Source organism: Gasterosteus aculeatus, chromosome 10 (genome assembly GCF_964276395.1).
Source record: "Gasterosteus aculeatus chromosome 10, fGasAcu3.hap1.1, whole genome shotgun sequence".
NCBI classification, from domain to species: Eukaryota; Metazoa; Chordata; class Actinopteri; order Perciformes; family Gasterosteidae; genus Gasterosteus; species Gasterosteus aculeatus.
The window spans coordinates 10,280,263-10,298,555 of record NC_135697.1 but is presented as its reverse complement, the minus strand read 5'-3'; the positions used below and the strand labels follow the sequence as shown (position 1 = coordinate 10,298,555).

The window sequence follows — 18,293 nt, the reverse complement described above, 5'->3', positions numbered from 1 at the left end:
AGGTACATTACACAACAGAAACAGCTAATTAAGGATAGCCTTGTTGCCAAGGTTATAAGGAGGTAACAATGTACAAAATGCACACAAAATGAGCAAAGACACAATCGTGTCGCATGGCGGGTAGCCTCCAGGGTTTTTTGGCAACAGTTAAAATTGACATCTCTGCGCAACAAATTTTGTACAATTTTTGAAGAAATAGACCAACCACAGAACCTTGTCAAAGTGCAACGGGCCTTTTAAAAACTGGATAACTGAATAACTTGTTCTGTGACAAAACATGTTGGCGTTATTGAAGTGTGTGTCCTACATTAAGCCCTCATCATCCAGCATGTCAGAACTGGCCTACTTTGACCTACATCAGCAGATGGTAAATGATGAGGTTTTGCAGGGGGTTTCCAGGTGTCGGGGGTCAGGCCTTAGCTCCCCGGATGAAGATGATGAAGACTTTTCCCTGTTGAGTTCAGGTCCATTCCCTCCAGACCCCCCCCCCCCCTCCTGCAGGCTTCGCCGCGGCGTCAACATCTCTCGCCTATTTATAGCAAGCTCTGTCCGAAGCTGCCACGTTGCCTGCCGGGTAAAGTGCTCGTCCTCCCCGGGAGGAGCTCCTGCGGCACTGAGTCACGGTGCTCGTCTCCGCTCGCCGTGCGGCTCCCACGTCCCGCCGGGTCCGTGCAGCTGGGTGAGCGCGCGGGGTTGCACATCTGTAGACGCTCGCCGAGCAGCGGAGGTGGGTGTGGAGGGGGGGGGGGGGGTAAGTTGTTTTCTACCATGTCATGCTTTTGTTCAATTTGGTAGAGCCGACGGGTGGAGGGGAGGCGATGGTGTGTTAAACATCACCTCCACCCGCTCTTAACACTTAACGCTGCGTCGTCGACGTTGTTGTTGTTGTTGTTGTTTTTTGCCTTTAACCTCGTTTGTGCGGTGTGTGGCGTTGAGCGTCAGATTTGAGGGGCGGTGGGGTCCTGTCAGCATGCCAGCAGTAAGCCGTGTTTTATTACGAGGCGTCATCTTTGGCTCGTGAGCGTGTCCGCGGGACGAGCACCTGTAGTCCGCCGACAGCGTGACGCTGATATGGATCATATGCGACATAAACTGTCCATGTGTGTCAAACCTCAACTGGAGGTCCACGTAGTTGTTATATAGGCTTTTATTCCCTTCGTGTTGAAACGTTGACGGACAAACTATGGTGAAACTCAACTTTTTTTTTTTTTAATACAACACAACTGCTCAGAAGAAATGCATGAAATAAAACGCAACTCTGCTGATGAAGACCACGTGACACGATTGAAACGTCCCAGACCGCTGCTGAATGGACCCAACTTGTCCCATTGGTGATGCTACAGACCTTTAAATGTACCGCTGTAGCATAAAGATGGATATACGTTGGTCTACTTGTACAGTGGACTAGACCTTGAGACCTACATTAGGTTATTCGTTACATTTCATTATACCTTACAGCGGGCTCATAGCAGCAGGCTGCGGACCGATATAGCCCCAAAGATCAGATACCAGGCCAGCGGGTTCACCAGACGCAGGCGGGTCACAGTGAAGTCAGCGATATCTTTCCACGGCTGGAACAAGTGTGGTTTCTCAGCTGTTGGTTGGGATCTGTATGTGGCCCACCTGTCTGCTGGGACAGAGGGAGGAATGTGTTCACTTGGGTTCTACTAATGTCTACTTCATTCAACAGAAATGCATCCGTAGAATAATCACCCTGACTACAACACTTTGTTGTTGGACGGACGTTGTACAGTGTTTGTAAGCCATTAATGGTTTGAAACCACTTTCCTGGGATTGGCTGACTGTATTAAGTGAAAATAAAAAAACTAATGAACTACTACTAATGTATTTATTCAGAATGGGTTAATAAGGGTTCTTACAATAATCAATCCAATCTGTGGATGTAAATATTATCAATTTGTTGATAAGAAGATGTGTGTCATTTCAGATACGGTGCTGCACTTTCCCAATTCAAACAATACTCACTCTAAAACGTGCATAGAGGGCATATAAAAGATGTGTCAAACATTCTATATTCATACGTTTATTCAAACTCAAGAGGTGAACCTGACCCACTCAATACAAGCAAATCTCTTGTAGCAGATGTTGCTCCATATCTGACTTGTGGCGCACAATCAGCCGAGATTGAGCTCTCCAGGTTTCGGACTGCTGTGAACCCGGAGGGGCAGAAATAGCAGCTGAGTCCTGCGACTGTCATCTGGCACGGCTGAGAGGTTTCTCCACAGAGATGACTCGACGATACCCATCGGGACATGTCTAATGCTCGTAGCACGTAATTACGAGACATCATTTACGCCACAAAAAAAAAAAGAAGATTACAGACAGGGAAAAGTATGCCGTCTCGCAGCCATGTTCATGTGATGCAAACAGCCTCCTGTTGTGTTTTTATGGCTCATTTGGGAAGCGACTAAAACGGAATGCAGCTCACGCCATTGGATTGTTTGTTGCACAGGAAGGTAGCAGGTGTCAGATTAGGAAGTGTGTGTTACCTAGCAGTAGTTTGCGTAAACATGCATAGGGTAGCTGTATTGAATTACACTGTGTTGGCTAATGGCCTGCATTGCCTCATGGCGAGGCATATGGCTGCTCAGTGTGAATGGAGGAGATACGATGTGTTTCAGTGGCATTCGGTTACGACTGGAGGTTCATCTCATTGTGGGGAGATAAGCTCGACAATACTGTCAGCACATTGCAGCAGAGTCTGGGTACAGTCTGTGTAATCGTGTCTGTTGAATGTCCAATTTAAGTTACATAGGTTATTTGTGTTGATATGTGGAAAAGGGGAATATCCAGGATCATTGATCATTGACCTTTTACCTGAGACATCTATAGCATCTACTATTAAATCAAGAAATAGACATTTTCCATTTCAATTCCTCCATTGAGGTTATTATTATGAAACATTTTTGTTACCTTCCTTTCCCACGTAATTAAATGAAGTCAGGTTTAGTCATTTTAACAATGTCAAAATGTTTTTTTACACTTTTTTATCAGAAAGTCTTTGCTTGTCAACCAAGACAGAGCAAATTATGTCATTAAAAACTGGAACTGAATTAAGATTACAACTCTGTTTTATAAATGTTGTACATTATGATTCTTACATAATCATTTGATCCTTTATTTCATTTCATTTTCATCGAAACAAAAAACCCATTGGTTCTACTTAAAGAGACTTGAGTTTCAACAGGCATTTTTTAAAGTTTTCTACGTTCCACTGCACTCAATTCTTTCTTTCCTCTCTGCATGGCTCCAGCCTCTGTCCTTTCTTAATCTAATTGTCTGATACATTCATGTGTTCACGGCAGAGGTGGCAGAGCGCCAGATGGCGTGAACAGAGGCCGCACTTCATTGGCCACATTTAGTTTCTCTCTGCAGTGACATGTGCCAGCTATTTGAGAACGGGGGGGGGGGCACGCCGTGGGAACTTTAAGCAGCAATTAAGCCCTCACAAGTTATCCTCTGCTCAGGACCCAGTGCTCATCTCTTATCTCCCCGTTCAGAGGGGGGAAACACTTTTTATTGTGCGATCAATGAAGTGAACCAACGTACTGTATCACAAAACAAATACCTACGATTAGAAAGCTCACAGCTGGAGAAAACCACTCTTTTGTTTCCAGGTCTGTCACCATGGAAGGATTGGTGGAGCGGCTGGAGCGAGCTGTGACTCGTCTGGAGAAGATGTCCGTCACGATGCAGGCGGCCAGCGGCATCGCTAACGGCAACTGTGCCAACGGCATTGATGGAGGCGAGTCTATGCCTCAATCAATACGTAGTACCACAGCACGCTGTGGCAAGGCAATGGATGAAATGAAGTGAAAGCGCAACTGAGAGCAGTCGTTTCTCTGTGTTTCTCCAGGTTCGTCTGAGTGTGTGGAGGCCTTTGACATCCTACTAAGAGGTCCGTTGTCAGAGTACCTGAACTGCAGCCGTGCCATAGGAAGGGAGGTGGAGAAACATGTGGGTTGCGTTTGATTTATTCACTGAAGGTTCTCTAAATACTTCCTTAATCTTACTGTCCAGCTTCCAAAATCCAGAATGCACTCATTTCACGTACTTCGGTCAGTGTGGAATACTACTGTGTCAAATCAAAGCAAACAAAACAAGATCTATCCCGTAAAAGTCCCCCAACTTAATGGAAGAGAAGTACTACTTTGTGAAGTACCTGTTTAACTCTTAGTGTAACCCCAGACGGTGGCCTCAGTTTGAATTTTCTTTTGGTTAATTACTTGTACTTGCAATATAAAGGTGAATTGTTCACAGGATTTAGCCCAAATCGTCTCTAAAGGTGCACAGATACCAGTGCAGCAACGAGTGCAGTCTGCCTGTGCCAACTTTTATTGAAGTTATGAACAAACATGTATTGTCCTGCTTAAGATCCAGCTTACATTGGTACTGAATAGTGATGCTTGTGTATGGGAGGGTCATGATCCTCTACAAAGCCAAGAACGGGAGTACGGCTACACTTTGACCACACTTTCATTCATCAAAAAACACCGGTGGACCACCTTTTCCTATTTGGTAATGACTTCGTGGTCAGTTGGCAATAATAGCACTGTTATGTGCTTTAATAAATCCAGAACAGAGGAGTAAAGACAGGCAGAGAGAAATCACAGCTAATCAAGTCAAAAAAGTCCTCTTGTATTTCTTCCTTTGTACCTTGACAGAAGACCTCTACCTCCATGTAACATGTAACGTCCCTGAACGGGGTGAGAAGGAGGGGGAGTGCGTGAGCGAGAGCCAGAGGTAGTTTCTTTAAGTTTGCAGAGCTCCTTTTAAGGACAAAGCCTCCCTGGTGGTTCCCTTGGCCCGCGACTGAAGGTCTCAAACACACAGGACACAGCTGGTGGGGACAAAACCAAGCTGTGTGCGTCTGTGTGTGTGTGCGTGTTATTAAGCTTTATTTTCATCCCTAAGACACATTAATTGTCGGCCTAGATTTCAAACATGAGAGAGTAAAACTTGCAAAACTTTTTTTTTCATTGCACTGTAACATTGTCTTTACAAGTATACATAATATGGTTGCATTCTGCTTCTTACACTCCATGTATTATAACACTAACCTGTTTCACTTTGGTTCTTTATGACCGTCAGGCGGACATGGTCAACAACGCACTGCAGGATCAGAGAGCTTTTCTCAAGATGGCCGTCACGCACCAGGAACCTGCGCAGGTACTGCTGCAAATTCACTCAAAAGGGAACCTGATATGTCAGGTTTATATCAGTGTTCAACCTCTGATGACATAATTCATGATAAATAAAATCATTGAAACTATATTCCAAAGTAACATTTATTTATGATACGTTTCCTTTAATATCTGAGGTATGCATTACTGTAACTAAATCAAAGAATGTCACATAATGGTTTATTAGCAACAGAAATGGAAATGTGTCAAACTTCATGTCCTTAATGTGGTGGAAATTGGTTTCATTGCAACCCAACTGAACGTGGTGAAAATGATGAGTGATGATTTTAATGTGACTTGATCATCACGATTAGCTGCTGCCAGCTTTCACTCAACTGCAGCAGGTGACGCTCAGTGCAACTCTCACAACACTGCGTTCCAAACCGCATCCAACGTTTCCCATCTAACATAGAGAGCGCCGTGTCGGCCTGTGTCCCCCCCTCTTGTGTTCCCCAGCAGACCGGGCTGTTCACAGAGGGATTACGCTGATCTTTGACTAAGAAAACGCCAATACAACACATTCCCAACATGATCACGTATAGAGACGGGGGAGGCGGGGGGGGACTGACTTTGTTGCGAGAGAGAGAGAGAGAGAGAGCTGATATGATATCATCGCATTGGCCTTCTGTTTGTATTGCGTGTGTGTGTTACAGGGCTCGTAGAGCCCACCAGGAAGTGATTACTCCCTATCTGTTAGGTCATTGGTCAAGACGCTGTGAAAAGAGCATTCAGTGATTGTCAGAAATGCAAACAAGGAAGTAGTGAGTGTTTTACAGATAGACGGATTGACCCAAGAGAGTGGAGACTTCTGCATCACTGTTGGCCAAATAAACACAGAACAAGGCCCAGAAAACAAGATGAAACAGATGTCATGTGCCCTTTCCAAGAATTAAATTATCCTAGAGTTCATCTCTTGAATGTTTCAAACCCCAAAGTCTACTTTCTGTCCATCTGTTAATCTAAATTGGATGGATGGACTATTAGTCAAGTGACAACATCAACTACTTTGAATTTAACTTGGACTCAACTGCTCTGAGACTTAAAAAGCAAAAAAGAAGACATTAGCGAATGCGAGGCGTTCAAGGTCAACAACACATGTATCATGTTTATTACTAAAAAGCATGATTAAAATAATCCCTCCTGAGAAAACTCATTGCCCTGTAGAGGCTTGTGGTGCTGATCCTCAGTTCTCTATTCACAGTCAACATAACCCATTAACCCTTCAATGCACACACACACACACACACACACACACACACACACACACACACACACAACCATCAGTGCAACCCCTGTCCTGAAAAGCCTTCACAAACACACATCTGTTGACCTCACTCATTCATGTCTATATCTGTATTCCGCAATGCAGATCAGGCATATGAGGAAAAGTGTGTGTGGCCAGTGCCCCTCCTGTTTACACACACACACACACACACACACACACACGCACACACAGATAACAAACCTCTGGCCTTTCTCTGCGGTGCAGCCTCCGTTGTGCTCTCTGACTTTTTATGGGCATGTTCTATATTTGAGCCTGTGAGTGTGTGTGTGTGCGTTTGTGTGTGAGTGTGTGTGTGTGTGTGTGTGTGTGTGTGTGTGTGAGTGTGTGTGAGAAAGAGAAAGTTAGAGTGAAAATAAAGTACGCCTCGCTCTCATGTGACCTCAAGTTGGCCTGTTAGCTTTGTGTGTCTGGCAGTTCAGACACAATGTAGACTTGCGCGGCTACGGTCGTCCTCCCATTGTCGGCCTCCGCGCTGCACCTTTGATCCGCTGCTTGTTTAGGAAGTCAACGCTCGGACGCTGTGCTTCAAATAATTTGAGCCGATGTTTTTGAACCTTTTGTCGGCTCATTCTCTGTATGTCTGAGTCTGTGTCCCTGCCTGCGGTGACGTCTTATCCATGCAGTCACATGGAAGTCATATAAGTCATATATTTGCATTTAGAAATATTCATTTTTTGGGGACAGTGAGATTCACGTCATTCTGTTAATCTAAGTCCAGAAATGTCAGAAGTCAATGTGAGCAATCACGTCAGAAGTTTGTGACTTTAAGGAGTTGCTTTAGTTCAGTTATATATTTATATTTCAATTATCCTGTCTGTGTCCTGTGATAAGTGCTTCATGAAGCTTGCCGCCCAATTTTTTACTATTTTGCTTCCAGCAGGAAGAAACGTTTAATCGTTTGGATTAAAACCATGAAATACAACATGTTAGTTTGTCAGTTTCAGAGGCTGTTTCTCCTTGTTTATCTCCTTTATCGATGCTAAGCTGAGAGTGGTTTCCCAATCAGGATCTAGGAATTAATTCACTATTGTAGCTTCTCTGAAGCTGGCAAATTGCTGAAGGGAAAACATGGAGAAGTGATTCCTAGTTTGGATTTGATGCCAGTGTGTAATCTTGCCAGACTATTTTCAGGTTACAGTGCACTTGGGAATACATCTATATTTGTGTCTTTTCTCACTGAGCAGCATGATTGAGTGAGGGGAAGTCCAGTGACTCACAGAATACAGTCCTACTCTCAGTAGGAGCCATGACCTGTTGTGGTTGTGCGATGTAGAAAGAGACAGGTAGTTGTAATGGACGCCATCAGATGGCAGACAATGTGTCTTTATTAATTGTCCCATGTAGTGCTGAAACTATCATTTTATTTATCTGTTAGTTGAATCTGCAGATATTTTTTATTAAGATTTAATTATTATTTTATTGTGTATCAAAGCAAACAGAATATTTCATGGTCATGGTTCAAATTTGTCTGGATTTTCTCACATTTTATATATAATAAATATATAGATAATGGAATATATTAATTCAAAATGAATACTCTTCTGTATAATCAGTAAATTAAATACTTTTTATTCGTTACCTCAAATCACCCCCATCTTCCATCTGTACTCAGTAAACCCAGTGCACAAGTATGGTAGCTGCTCTGGAGAGGGGGGATATATTGCTTTGAATCTCCTCGCACACATATTAGCTGGATTTAGAGCAGGGAAAGGAGTGTCTACCTCAGCTTATGGAGATCATGTGCAAATCATTGGAAGAAGAATTTGTCGGGGATAAAAACGAGAACATCTTCTTCTTCTGTTACTTTGCACGCAGGCGCATGAGGCGTATTTTCATATACAGCACAGCGTCCCACCGTGAGTTCCATACAAAGAATACACCTAAATGTTTAAACACTCGCCGTGGCACACAAATGGAGTAAACCCAACACTACACAGCTAGAGATACTTTACCTCACATCAGGTTACCGACATACACTTGGCTTATCTTGATGCTACTTCAGTAACAGAGCGTGTTCTGCGGCTTCTCATCTGAATGGAGAAACACTCGTGTCACATTAACAGTAAATGTTTCCCATAGCAGCTGTTTCACTGCAGATCAGAATGAGAAAACTGCAGCAGCAATCCCCCAAATGAAACATTGTGTTCCTGGATCTATGTGTGCGGGTGCATGTGTGATAGGTAAACTGTAAACACTGGAGGAGCAGTATGCCTTACAAGGCCAGAGGGATCTCCCCATCAAGCGAGGAATGTTTCAGGAACGAGGCGACGGGGAGGGCAGCTGGGAGCTGGGAGACGGGCTATACTGTAGCTGAGACCTGGAAGATCCAATGGAAAAACGCTCCGGCTAATAAAATCAGTTGCTGTCCTGTAGCCTAGTTCAGGAATTACTGAGACCCGTCTGCGTATGGTTGGGAGGGGAAACAACGTTGGGGTTGTAAAAACTAAAGCATCTAAACTATGTTGAAGGAGAAAGAGGCCGTTGTGTTTTGCTAAAGAAGTTATCCAACTGGTGTTCTTGTTCCCGGGGCTTTTTGTGATTTGATTTAAATCCGCCGTGTTGTTTAGTCCGAGTTTCCCACCGCTCCACCTTTTTCTTTCATCTCGCCCACTCCTCTCCCGCTGACATCTCCTTCTGCATCCTTCTGCTCGTTCTAATGACTCCCTCGTTCTTCCTGTGCAGGCGGAGTTGCACGACCTGCTGAAGCCGATCTCGGATCACATCCAGAGAATCCAGAGCTTCCGCGAACGAAACCGCGGCAGCAGCCTCTTCAACCACCTGTCAGCAGTCAGCGAGAGCATCCCCGCTCTCGGCTGGGTGGCCGTGGTAAGGAAGGAGTGCAAATACACACACACACAAATAGAAAGAGGAAAGCACATTTAAGAAGTTTCAGCCTATGAAAACCAACAAAAATCACATAAAAACATGGAAATAAATGGATGATAGGCACCGAAGTAAACATGTCTAAAAAGTTTTATAATCTAAAGTAAAAGGATCCAATTTTGAAAAATACTAATTGTGAGAAAAACAAAAATCAAAGTTTAAACTTTAAAGGTGCACTTCCACCTCTCAGCGGCACTCAACATGACCGGTGACTTGTAGCTAACAGTGAGCAGGAACCGGCAGCATATAAACTCAGCATACTACGTTTTAAATCCAGTATCCTCCCATCACTCTGTTTCTCGTCAGACTAAAACATTGTTCTGTGTTGAGGGATGATTATAATTTAGATTAAGAAGCTTTTCCACTTGAGTACGTAAAGAAAACCCCTCGTGAGCAGGCTCTGGTCAGTGTTCGTGGCTGTCAGGAAGGCACTTTTCCCTTCTTGATGACCTCTTCTGTGTTTTGCTCTTAAATGAAGACAAATGCTTCTGATGGACACAAGCTTTTTTTTTTAAAAAGACCGTATCAGAAGCTTTTGACCTCACAGTGCCTCGGCCACAATGACAGTGAGTCGCTTCTAATTAGCTTTCATGCCTCTCAGAGTCAGAAGCCGGGTCCGTATGTGAAGGAGATGAACGATGCTGCAACCTTCTACACCAACAGAGTGCTGAAGGACTACAAGGAAACGTAAGTCTTTCAAATTCAGTCACAACCATAACAGCAATGTTTCATTTACTGCGGATGATAAATCCTTTACTTTACTGCTGACACTTTTAATATAGTAACTATAAAGTAAACATGCAGACTTGTGTAATCCATCACTGGGAACGTTAAGTTTCTGTTCTTTTTTTGACGATATCGCAATATTAAAAAACGAAATCAATTATCCTGAGACCAAAAAGAACAGTTTCTGTTCTTACCTTTCATGGTCCAACAAATAAAAGAAAGTGCATTATTCCAGAAAGTTGCATTCAAATAAATCGCAATGACAAAGAAAGTTTCCAGTGAATCACTTCATTTTTCATGATCTTCTGCTTCAATCCGTCCTTTCGTCCCCTTCTCCTGCACTCCCTCATTTTGCTGCGTCAAGGCTAACGGCTTATCCCATCTTCCTTTTTGTTTTTATCTGACCGTCACGTCTCTCACCAACCTCCACAGCGACAGGCGTCACGTAGACTGGGTGCGCGCTTACCTTTCAATCTGGGCCGAGATGCAGTCCTTCATCAAGCAGCACCACACTACAGGACTGGTGTGGAGCAAGAGTGTGAGTACAGATACTTTTGCCTCTAAAAGTTAAAAAACACTTGCCATGCATTACTCCTGTAACAACTTGTTTATAATAATATCTGTATTTTCATCTAGTTTCCATTCACAGGCCGTGGTATTTTTACATCAGAGCTCAGATTAACTCCTGCTATTTGCGAACACTTCCATTTTTAGTTATGCAGCAGCCAGTTACATAAATCACTGCAGAGAGCATGAATGAATGAATGAGCTTCTCTCCGGTAGTTGCACCCTGCGGTGCTCCACAGAGCTCCCAAAACCTCCGTCACTCCCACACACACTTCTGTTTACGGATGTCAGCTCTGGGACTCCTCTGCACTCACACTCACTAGATCCCGGAGATTGTGAAGGTCCGCCACCAAATCCTTCACACACACTTTCTTCTGGTTAGCTTGAGGGGTTTCTCATCTTTTTCAGTCATGCTGCAATTTCCCCCTTGAAGGAACAATTTTACATTTTAGGAAATACTCCTCTTTTATTTTGTATAAGTTGATTTAGATTTTGCTGTACAGCAGTGTAAAGTTTCACCTCACCGCCGTCATTTTCCCAAGAACTTTAAACTGCTCCTTTAACATCAGATGATCAGATCAAAACCTCAGGTGAAGCTAATGCTCAACAGCTGTGCATGCATTAAGCAACTTGAGAGCTTGCAGACGCTGTTCGTGTGTCAGCTGTTGTCCCCGATGTGAAACGACAGAGCTGAAGTGTGTGTGTGTGTGTGTGTGTGTCTGTGTGTGTGTGTGTACGTACGTACGTACAAGGACGGGAGTGTGTGGTACCAACAGGTGGTCCTCGGGGTTCACTTGAATGGAGGTTTTCTTCACAGAAACACCCCGACAAAGAGTCTGTGTGCACATACAGCCTGCGCCGTAACCTAAACTGCAGGGCTGGTCCCCCTTTAAAGCAGCCGTCATCTGCTGATCAGATAGAGGTTTGGTGACACGCTTCTCCTCCAACATGCACAGGCTGGCATATGGAGGTGGCTTTACAACCACACACACTCACACACACAAACACACATTGCTAATCCCGTTAGCTCATGTGCTTCCGATCAGGCCTATGGCGAGAAGGAATTTTGAAAACTAGACTGGAATCAAGATTATCCTTGTTTATTTTTACACTTTGTGCCACTGAGTAGATAATGTGAGTCCTCTCTGAGCTCCCGTAGGCCGCTGATCAGTGAAGTACAGTCTGGATGAGAAAACTTTGTGAAAATTGTCCATCACAGCTTCACTTCATATCTCAAGGTTAAGTCTTCAAATAGCTAACTACTAACAACTCACATTCCAGAACCCTAAATTATAAATAACCAAAAGAGAAGCAGCAGATTCTCACATTTTAGAATCCGTATCCAGTGAATATTTGGCATTTTAGCTTTAAAAATTACATCAATGATCAACCGATTATCAAAATAGTTGCCAATTCATTTTCGGTTAATTGGGACCAAAAGTCCCTCATAATAAAAAAAAAAGATAGAAATTTCCTCAAACAAAAATGCAGTCTACTTCAGACAAACCGATAGACCCGAACACAAACAAACACACAAGCAGCCACGAACACAAAGAAGCAGTCAGACGGTTTTACAGCCATGCATGAACACGCACATGCTGCTTCTAATCCAGTGGCATGCGCTGAGCCGGTTAGTGTAACAGGTCCGCATTGTTCAGCAGTGATATTCACGACACATGTGCCTCCAGTCAAAGATCATGTCGGCTCAGCTGTACTCAGACGCGCGGAAAGTGACAGTTGAACTGCTGTGATAGGTGTGTGTGTGTGTGTGTCCGGCAGCTGTGCAAGGTCCTCAGACTGTGTGTGTTTGTGTGTGTGTGCCTGTGCTTCTGTTCATCGTATTAGTCAGTAGGTGGCCGTGCACTTTACACAGCTCATCAGATAAACCAAAGCTGCTGTTCATTACAGACACGTCGAGGTGGACTTGAGATGAACAGAACACTGATTATAGATAGACAATTGTTAAAGACTTTTCAAAGCCATACTATTTTAAATTCTAGCAAATATCTAATTTTCCAAAGAGAACAAACATTTCAGGTAGATTCATCTTTGTCAAATAATGCATGATATGTCTATAATATTTCACGTTGTGAAAACATCAATAAGCTTCAATAAAGAGCATTCATTTATATATATAAACGCAGTATATATATATTCGTTCTGACGGTTCCGACTGTATCGATCGTAAAGCTGCTTAAAGGCAAATAAAAGTTTTTCCTAATTATCTCTTGGCACTTGGCAGCAAAGTTTTTTCCTCATCTCCATGTGTGCAGGACAGAATAACCAAAGAGCAGCGTGAAGACATTTCTTGTGCCGTACTCCCCCTGCTGGAGAGATGTGGTATCCACAAGAGAACTGTGTGGTCTCTATCTGACATTTTCCTTGTTCTACCGTCCAGGGCCCCATCGCTCCTCCTCTCTTTGCCCGCCCCAGTGCTCCCTCCTGTCCTCCTCCGCCTCCTCCCCCCGGACCTCCTCCGGTCTTCACTGACCATGACTCCCAGCCTCAGGCGGACAGAGCGGCGGCCCAACACTCTGAACTTTTTGCCCAGCTCAACCAGGGCATGGACATCACTAAAGGTGGGTTGGATGAAGGGACATACTGTAGCTCCCGTTGATGACTCGTAGATCATTAAATGAATAGAGAACATTTAGTGGTTTCCCTGCGGGTGCATGTGTCATTTCCCCTCACGTCTTCCACCTGAAGGTCTGAAGCATGTGTCGGATGAAAAGAAGACCCACAAGAACCCCAATCTGCGTTCGCATGCAACTGCGACCAAAACCAAGTCCCCAGGCACCGTGAACTCGCCCAGGGCAACGGTCCAGAAAAAAAAACCTCTGCTGGAGCTCGAGGGGAAAAAATGGAGGGTGGTATGTGAAATGTCTACTTTCTCTTTAACCGATAATTCCCAAATCTGGTGGAAATTCTTGTTTTATCAACTGAACTGTTCCATTGTGGTTGCAGGAGAACTTTGAGCAGAAACACGACCTGGCGATTGAGGAGACGGAGCTCAAACAAGTGGTCTACGTTTTTGGCTGCAACAACTCCACACTGCAGATAAAGGGAAAGATAAACTCCATCATCATAGGTGAGCGGACGGAAGATAGACTGAGATGTTTTAAGTCATAATTTCTGATTCTGACCGTCTTAATGTGGGTTGAATCCCTCCAGACAACTGCAAGAAGCTGGGTTTGGTTTTTGAGAATGTCGTTGGGATTGTGGAGATCATCAACTCCAAAGGAATCCAGTTACAGGTGAGAAAAACATTTACCGAACATATCGGCTGCAAAGGACTCAAGGGTCAGTTATCTATCTGGTATATAAACATATATCTAAAATCCGGAGGATTTTTGGGCCTTTGAACGTCATTTGAATCAGTCGTTTCTTGTTTTTTTAAATTCGGTGCAAACTGCGCCACACAAGTAAATACAAGATGTCCTTCTACAGGTGTTGGGAACAGTTCCCACCATTTCCATCAACACGACGGAGGGCTGCCAGGTCTACCTCAGCAAGGACTCCCTCCACTGTGACATCGTCAGTGCCAAGAGCTCTGAGATGAACGTGCTGATTCCACAAGATGAGGAATATGTGAGTGTCTGGGATAAGGACACTGTTGTCTCTGAAGATGCGTTAAGCCAGTTGTCCTAATAATCTTTCCTGTGTGTAGTTGTTGTTTCACAGTTGCATTCACGGTTAGTTTCCCGGTTATTCTACAGAGGGAGTATCCGGTACCGGAGCAGTTCAAGACCGTTTGGGACGGCTCTAAACTGGTGACAGAGCCTACTGAAATCGCAGGCTGACGAGGCTTCATCTCCATCACCACCGGGATGCCATTGATTTTTTTTTTTTTTAGGATCCGAGATATAAAAGAGATTACTGCTTAACTTTTGGTCCAGCTTTTGTTCCTGTATTGTGACTTCATGTCTCTCTAGCACTTTGGAACTGTTCTGATTATTTAGAACCGGTGAGTAAGTTAATAAAAACACATCCCCACAGCACGAATGGACATCTCAGGTTGTGAGTCCCAAAAAAGAAAGAAAGACCTTTTTACCCTTCTTAGATTTCTGTTATATACCAATAAAGGGATCTATGTAATAATATGTCCATCCATCCATTGTCAGACCGCTTATCCTGCACACAGGGTCGCGGGGGGGCTGGAGTCCATCCCAGCTAACTTCGGGCGATAGACAGGGTACACCCTGGATTGGTCGCCAGCCAATCGCAGGGCAACACAGAGACACACAACCATTCACACTCACATTCACACAACTACGGGCAATTTAAAGTCCCCAATTAACCTGATCCCCAGAGCATGTCTTTGGACTGTGGGAGGAAGCCGGAGAACCCGGAGAGAACCCACGCAGACACGGGGAGAACATGCAGACTCCACACAGAAAGGCCACTGGGCGGAATCGAACCCAGGGCCTTCTTGCTGTGAGGCGACAGTGCTAACCACCACGCCACCGTGCCGCCCATCTATGTAATAATATGTAACCGTTCAAATACAATCAATTATATTACAGAATGCTACTCACTGTACTTAATCAATATTTACGGTATGAGTAAAAGCATAATTTGGACCACAGCATAACATGCACACATGACATTAAGTGGTCAGGCAGACAAAAATAACTTAGTATATTTCCATTCAGTGAAGTGTATCTTAGCAATGTCGTATGTGTCATGTAATTTTGATGCACCTAATGAAGAAGATATGCCCCACTGCTCACTATGTTCTGCATCAACGGCATCAATGTCTTGCCTTCTTGCTTGTGTTTGTATTGTAAAATCAATCAGGTCAGATGAATTTAACAGTGTTGGATTCTATATCAGTTAATTCAACTTGAAATAATTAACCAATTAAAGAACTAACTGTAGAAATAACCTTCCCACTTGAGCACTTACTAGCCTCTTCACTACTTGGTACTAAGATGTAGCACATGGCACCACTATAAGATAAAGAAGATAGTAAACACTACTAATGCTTTATAAAACTTTTAATTAACATGGAAGCAAATTGATTCAATTGTGTCATAATTTTTCAAATAAAATCGAAACTCGCCGTTCTTGATTTTTGCAAAGGGGAGCAGCTACTTGAAAGACATCAGCATCATAAAGACCAGAATGAGAAAAAAAAGTAGTCAATAAAAAAATACACGTGCAACACCAGGAAAGACTATACAGATATAATGAAAATATTTCCAGTTTGAAAGTAGCTTAATATCAAGTCATTGAGAGAAAGAAGACATTTCCGTTAATAAGTGATTTCAAACTCTGGTTGCATGGATGAGATATTCATTATCACACCCACACTATGAAAGCATGAAGGTTTCAACGTCTCCTTTTAGTGTTTGATTACAGTATTTCCCTGAGAGTCTTGAGTAAAGAGCATCTCGTCTTCTTCATCGTCCTCAACAAGAGATTTGTAAGCGCTCGTTCTAACCATCACAGAGCTCATGTTACTCTTATTTTTGAGTGGACTCCGAGCTTGCAGCTCTCTGTGTGCAATCACCCTGAAGCCTTCAGAGTCCTGTGTGAACAACATGGCCAGACTGTCCTCATCGGCCGCTCTGCCGGATCCCCTCGGTGCCGTTTTCTTTACAGGAGAGCTGCTCGGCTTTGTCCAATTGAAATGTGACTCAAGGCTCTCATCTTTATCAGCGCCTTTACGCATGCACAACGGAACATATTTTTGAGGCGATGCATTTTTGGGGTCTGTACATATATGGTCTGAAAGTGGTTCGATATGAAAGAGAGTTGAGTGCTTTCTTGGGGACTTAAAGGACGAAAACCTTTTGTTTTCTTTCTCTTGATCCGTTTGAGAAGAATGAAACTGTTCAAAGGATTCTTGAGTCGAGGTCCTAGCTTCCACATTAATCTCAATACCAAAAGTGTCGTCACTTTGTAGACTCTTAAGGAAAGCTGGTTCAGAGTCACAAACATTCTCCGCCAACATGTTTTTTTGCCTTTTTACAGGCAGGTAGAATTCACCTTCAGAATATTGGCTACAGGTGAGCAATGGGTCCTGACTCCATGCCTGTGGGGGTTGACTATCACATGGCAATGAGAAGGCTGCAATTAACCTCCTCTTACTCTGTGGTGGATTTATATCCTCTATTTGCTCTTCGGCTGCCTGCCACAGTGCTGCTTCACTCTCAGGCAGATTTTCCATTTTCGCCTCATGATTCACTCCAGGCACAGAGTTGTCAAACTCAGACATTTCAAGTCTTCGCTTTGTCCCGAGTGCTGCAGGTGTGGGTGAGGTTACGACATCTGTGGCCGAGGTAGATGATGGAGAATGCTGCACTGGATCCATGTTTGGCACTTTGGAATTAGACATCTGTTTGAGAACTTTAGGCAGAAGATATTTTTAAAGCATTATTTAAAGAAATAGGGAGATATTTCCAATGTATACATTCAGCAAGTAAATGGTTTACTGCAGCTTAATCAGGCTGACTGATTCAGCATAATAGGATTTTTTGCAACGTACCTCTGTCCCGAGGTGCAAAAAAAGTTGATATAGAGCTCTGTTTGGTCTTTGGCATCTCCATTTTGGTCTGGGTGAAATTGAGTGCCACAGCCAAACTGTATCCTCCGCCTCCAGCAAAGGGATTCAGCTGTTTAGAGATGGGACGGGCAAGTCGTTTCTAGAAAAAAAAAAGAAAAAAAATCAGCCATGAAGGTTGAAATGTGATCCTACTAAGACACTGAAGTGCAACAAAACTGAGGAAATTTGAACTTTCAAGATGATTTCCTGTAATCGGTATTATTAACATCTGCTTTGAACAAGTTATTAAATGTAATAATTCACTGCTTTATGACATTTAATAAAATAGCCATTCAGTCAGATATTAAATAAAGTTTCCACAATCACCTGTTTAGCTCTTCCTTTCAGTTGCACAGTATCCAGCCAAACACCACATTCCTCTTGAGCAGAGGTCTGCAGTGACGGTTTAGAGGTCTTCATAGCCGAGTGCGAAGAACAGATCTGTAAAACATACAATAATATTTGTGCGTAGGATAATGTTGTTTTTTCTATAATACCTACACTGCAAGATTGATCAAAAGGCAATTTTTCAAACCTATAATTAAAATGGACTAACATTAATTCAACTAACAGAATCAACGGTTGTTAAATTTCAATTTCAATTGTCTTGAGCGACATGCAGCTCACTAAAAGTGCCGTTTCTAGGTGACTTTCCTCGTCGTTATCTAATTCACATCATGAGTAACGTTAGTCGACAAACTAAATCAGATAACTGCTTGTTGACTAGCTAACGTTAACTTTAGTTAGCCATTAGCCAATTTCGTCAACAGCTAACGATGTGTTACTTAATGCACCTAATTATGATATATCAGAACTGGCCTCATGAAATTGTACAGGAATACTTTAGCTTATCTTTAAAAACTCTTAACTAAATTTACCTTCTTCAGAAATTCGGTCCCGATACCGTTTGAGTCTGGCGCCTTGACGATAGACTACCGTAGATGTTGCCTGACTGACAATGATGTGATTGAGCCTTTAAATGCGTTATTTACTGCAACAACCTCTTTAAAATGGGTGATTAACAGAGTTGCAAAGTTTAATGATACATTAGCGTTACTTATGTTAATATGCCAGTATTAAT

The 18,293-nt window shown here is 43.2% G+C and overlaps 2 protein-coding genes across 3 annotated transcripts; one reads left to right on the top strand and one right to left on the bottom strand.

The window, feature by feature from the left end:
- The first annotated feature begins 349 nt into the window (after nucleotides 1-349).
- cap2 (cyclase associated actin cytoskeleton regulatory protein 2) lies at nucleotides 350-14,663 on the top strand. 2 transcript variants are annotated; one of them, XM_040188134.2, is made up of 13 exons: nucleotides 350-679; nucleotides 3,639-3,766; nucleotides 3,878-3,978; nucleotides 5,113-5,190; nucleotides 9,172-9,315; nucleotides 9,974-10,059; nucleotides 10,531-10,636; nucleotides 13,064-13,244; nucleotides 13,372-13,535; nucleotides 13,630-13,753; nucleotides 13,837-13,919; nucleotides 14,113-14,253; nucleotides 14,382-14,663. In XM_040188134.2, the coding sequence occupies exons 2-13, from the start codon at nucleotides 3,649-3,651 to the stop codon at nucleotides 14,463-14,465; spliced, it is 1,410 nt and encodes a 469-aa protein (XP_040044068.2). In that variant the 5' UTR covers nucleotides 350-679; nucleotides 3,639-3,648; the 3' UTR covers nucleotides 14,466-14,663. The 2 variants fall into 2 exon arrangements, with proteins under 2 accessions (XP_040044068.2, XP_040044067.2); XM_040188133.2 differs by having other exon boundaries at nucleotides 377-727.
- A 984-nt stretch (nucleotides 14,664-15,647) lies between these two features.
- Nucleotides 15,648-18,236, bottom strand: aunip (aurora kinase A and ninein interacting protein). The gene is made up of 4 exons (XM_040188135.2): nucleotides 18,091-18,236; nucleotides 17,540-17,653; nucleotides 17,156-17,312; nucleotides 15,648-17,016 (listed from the first exon to the last, which is right to left on the bottom strand). The coding sequence occupies exons 2-4, from the start codon at nucleotides 17,630-17,632 to the stop codon at nucleotides 16,010-16,012; spliced, it is 1,257 nt and encodes a 418-aa protein (XP_040044069.2). The 5' UTR covers nucleotides 17,633-17,653; nucleotides 18,091-18,236; the 3' UTR covers nucleotides 15,648-16,009.
- Between the last annotated feature and the right edge of the window lie 57 nt (nucleotides 18,237-18,293).

Excerpts from the sequence above, each read along its gene's own strand:
- cap2 (XM_040188134.2), top strand. The coding sequence starts at position 3,649 with ATGGAAGGATTGGTGGAGCGGCTGGAGCGAGCTGTGACTCGTCTGGAG. Across the intron at positions 10,060-10,530 it reads CTGAAGGACTACAAGGAAAC|CGACAGGCGTCACGTAGACT; the intron begins GTAAGTCTTTCA and ends CAACCTCCACAG. Across the intron at positions 13,754-13,836 it reads GATAAACTCCATCATCATAG|ACAACTGCAAGAAGCTGGGT; the intron begins GTGAGCGGACGG and ends GAATCCCTCCAG.
- aunip (XM_040188135.2), bottom strand. The coding sequence starts at position 17,632 with ATGAAGACCTCTAAACCGTCACTGCAGACCTCTGCTCAAGAGGAATGT. Across the intron at positions 17,313-17,539 it reads TGAAAGGAAGAGCTAAACAG|AAACGACTTGCCCGTCCCAT; the intron begins GTGATTGTGGAA and ends TTTTTTTTCTAG. Across the intron at positions 17,017-17,155 it reads TTTTGCACCTCGGGACAGAG|TTCTCAAACAGATGTCTAAT; the intron begins GTACGTTGCAAA and ends TTCTGCCTAAAG.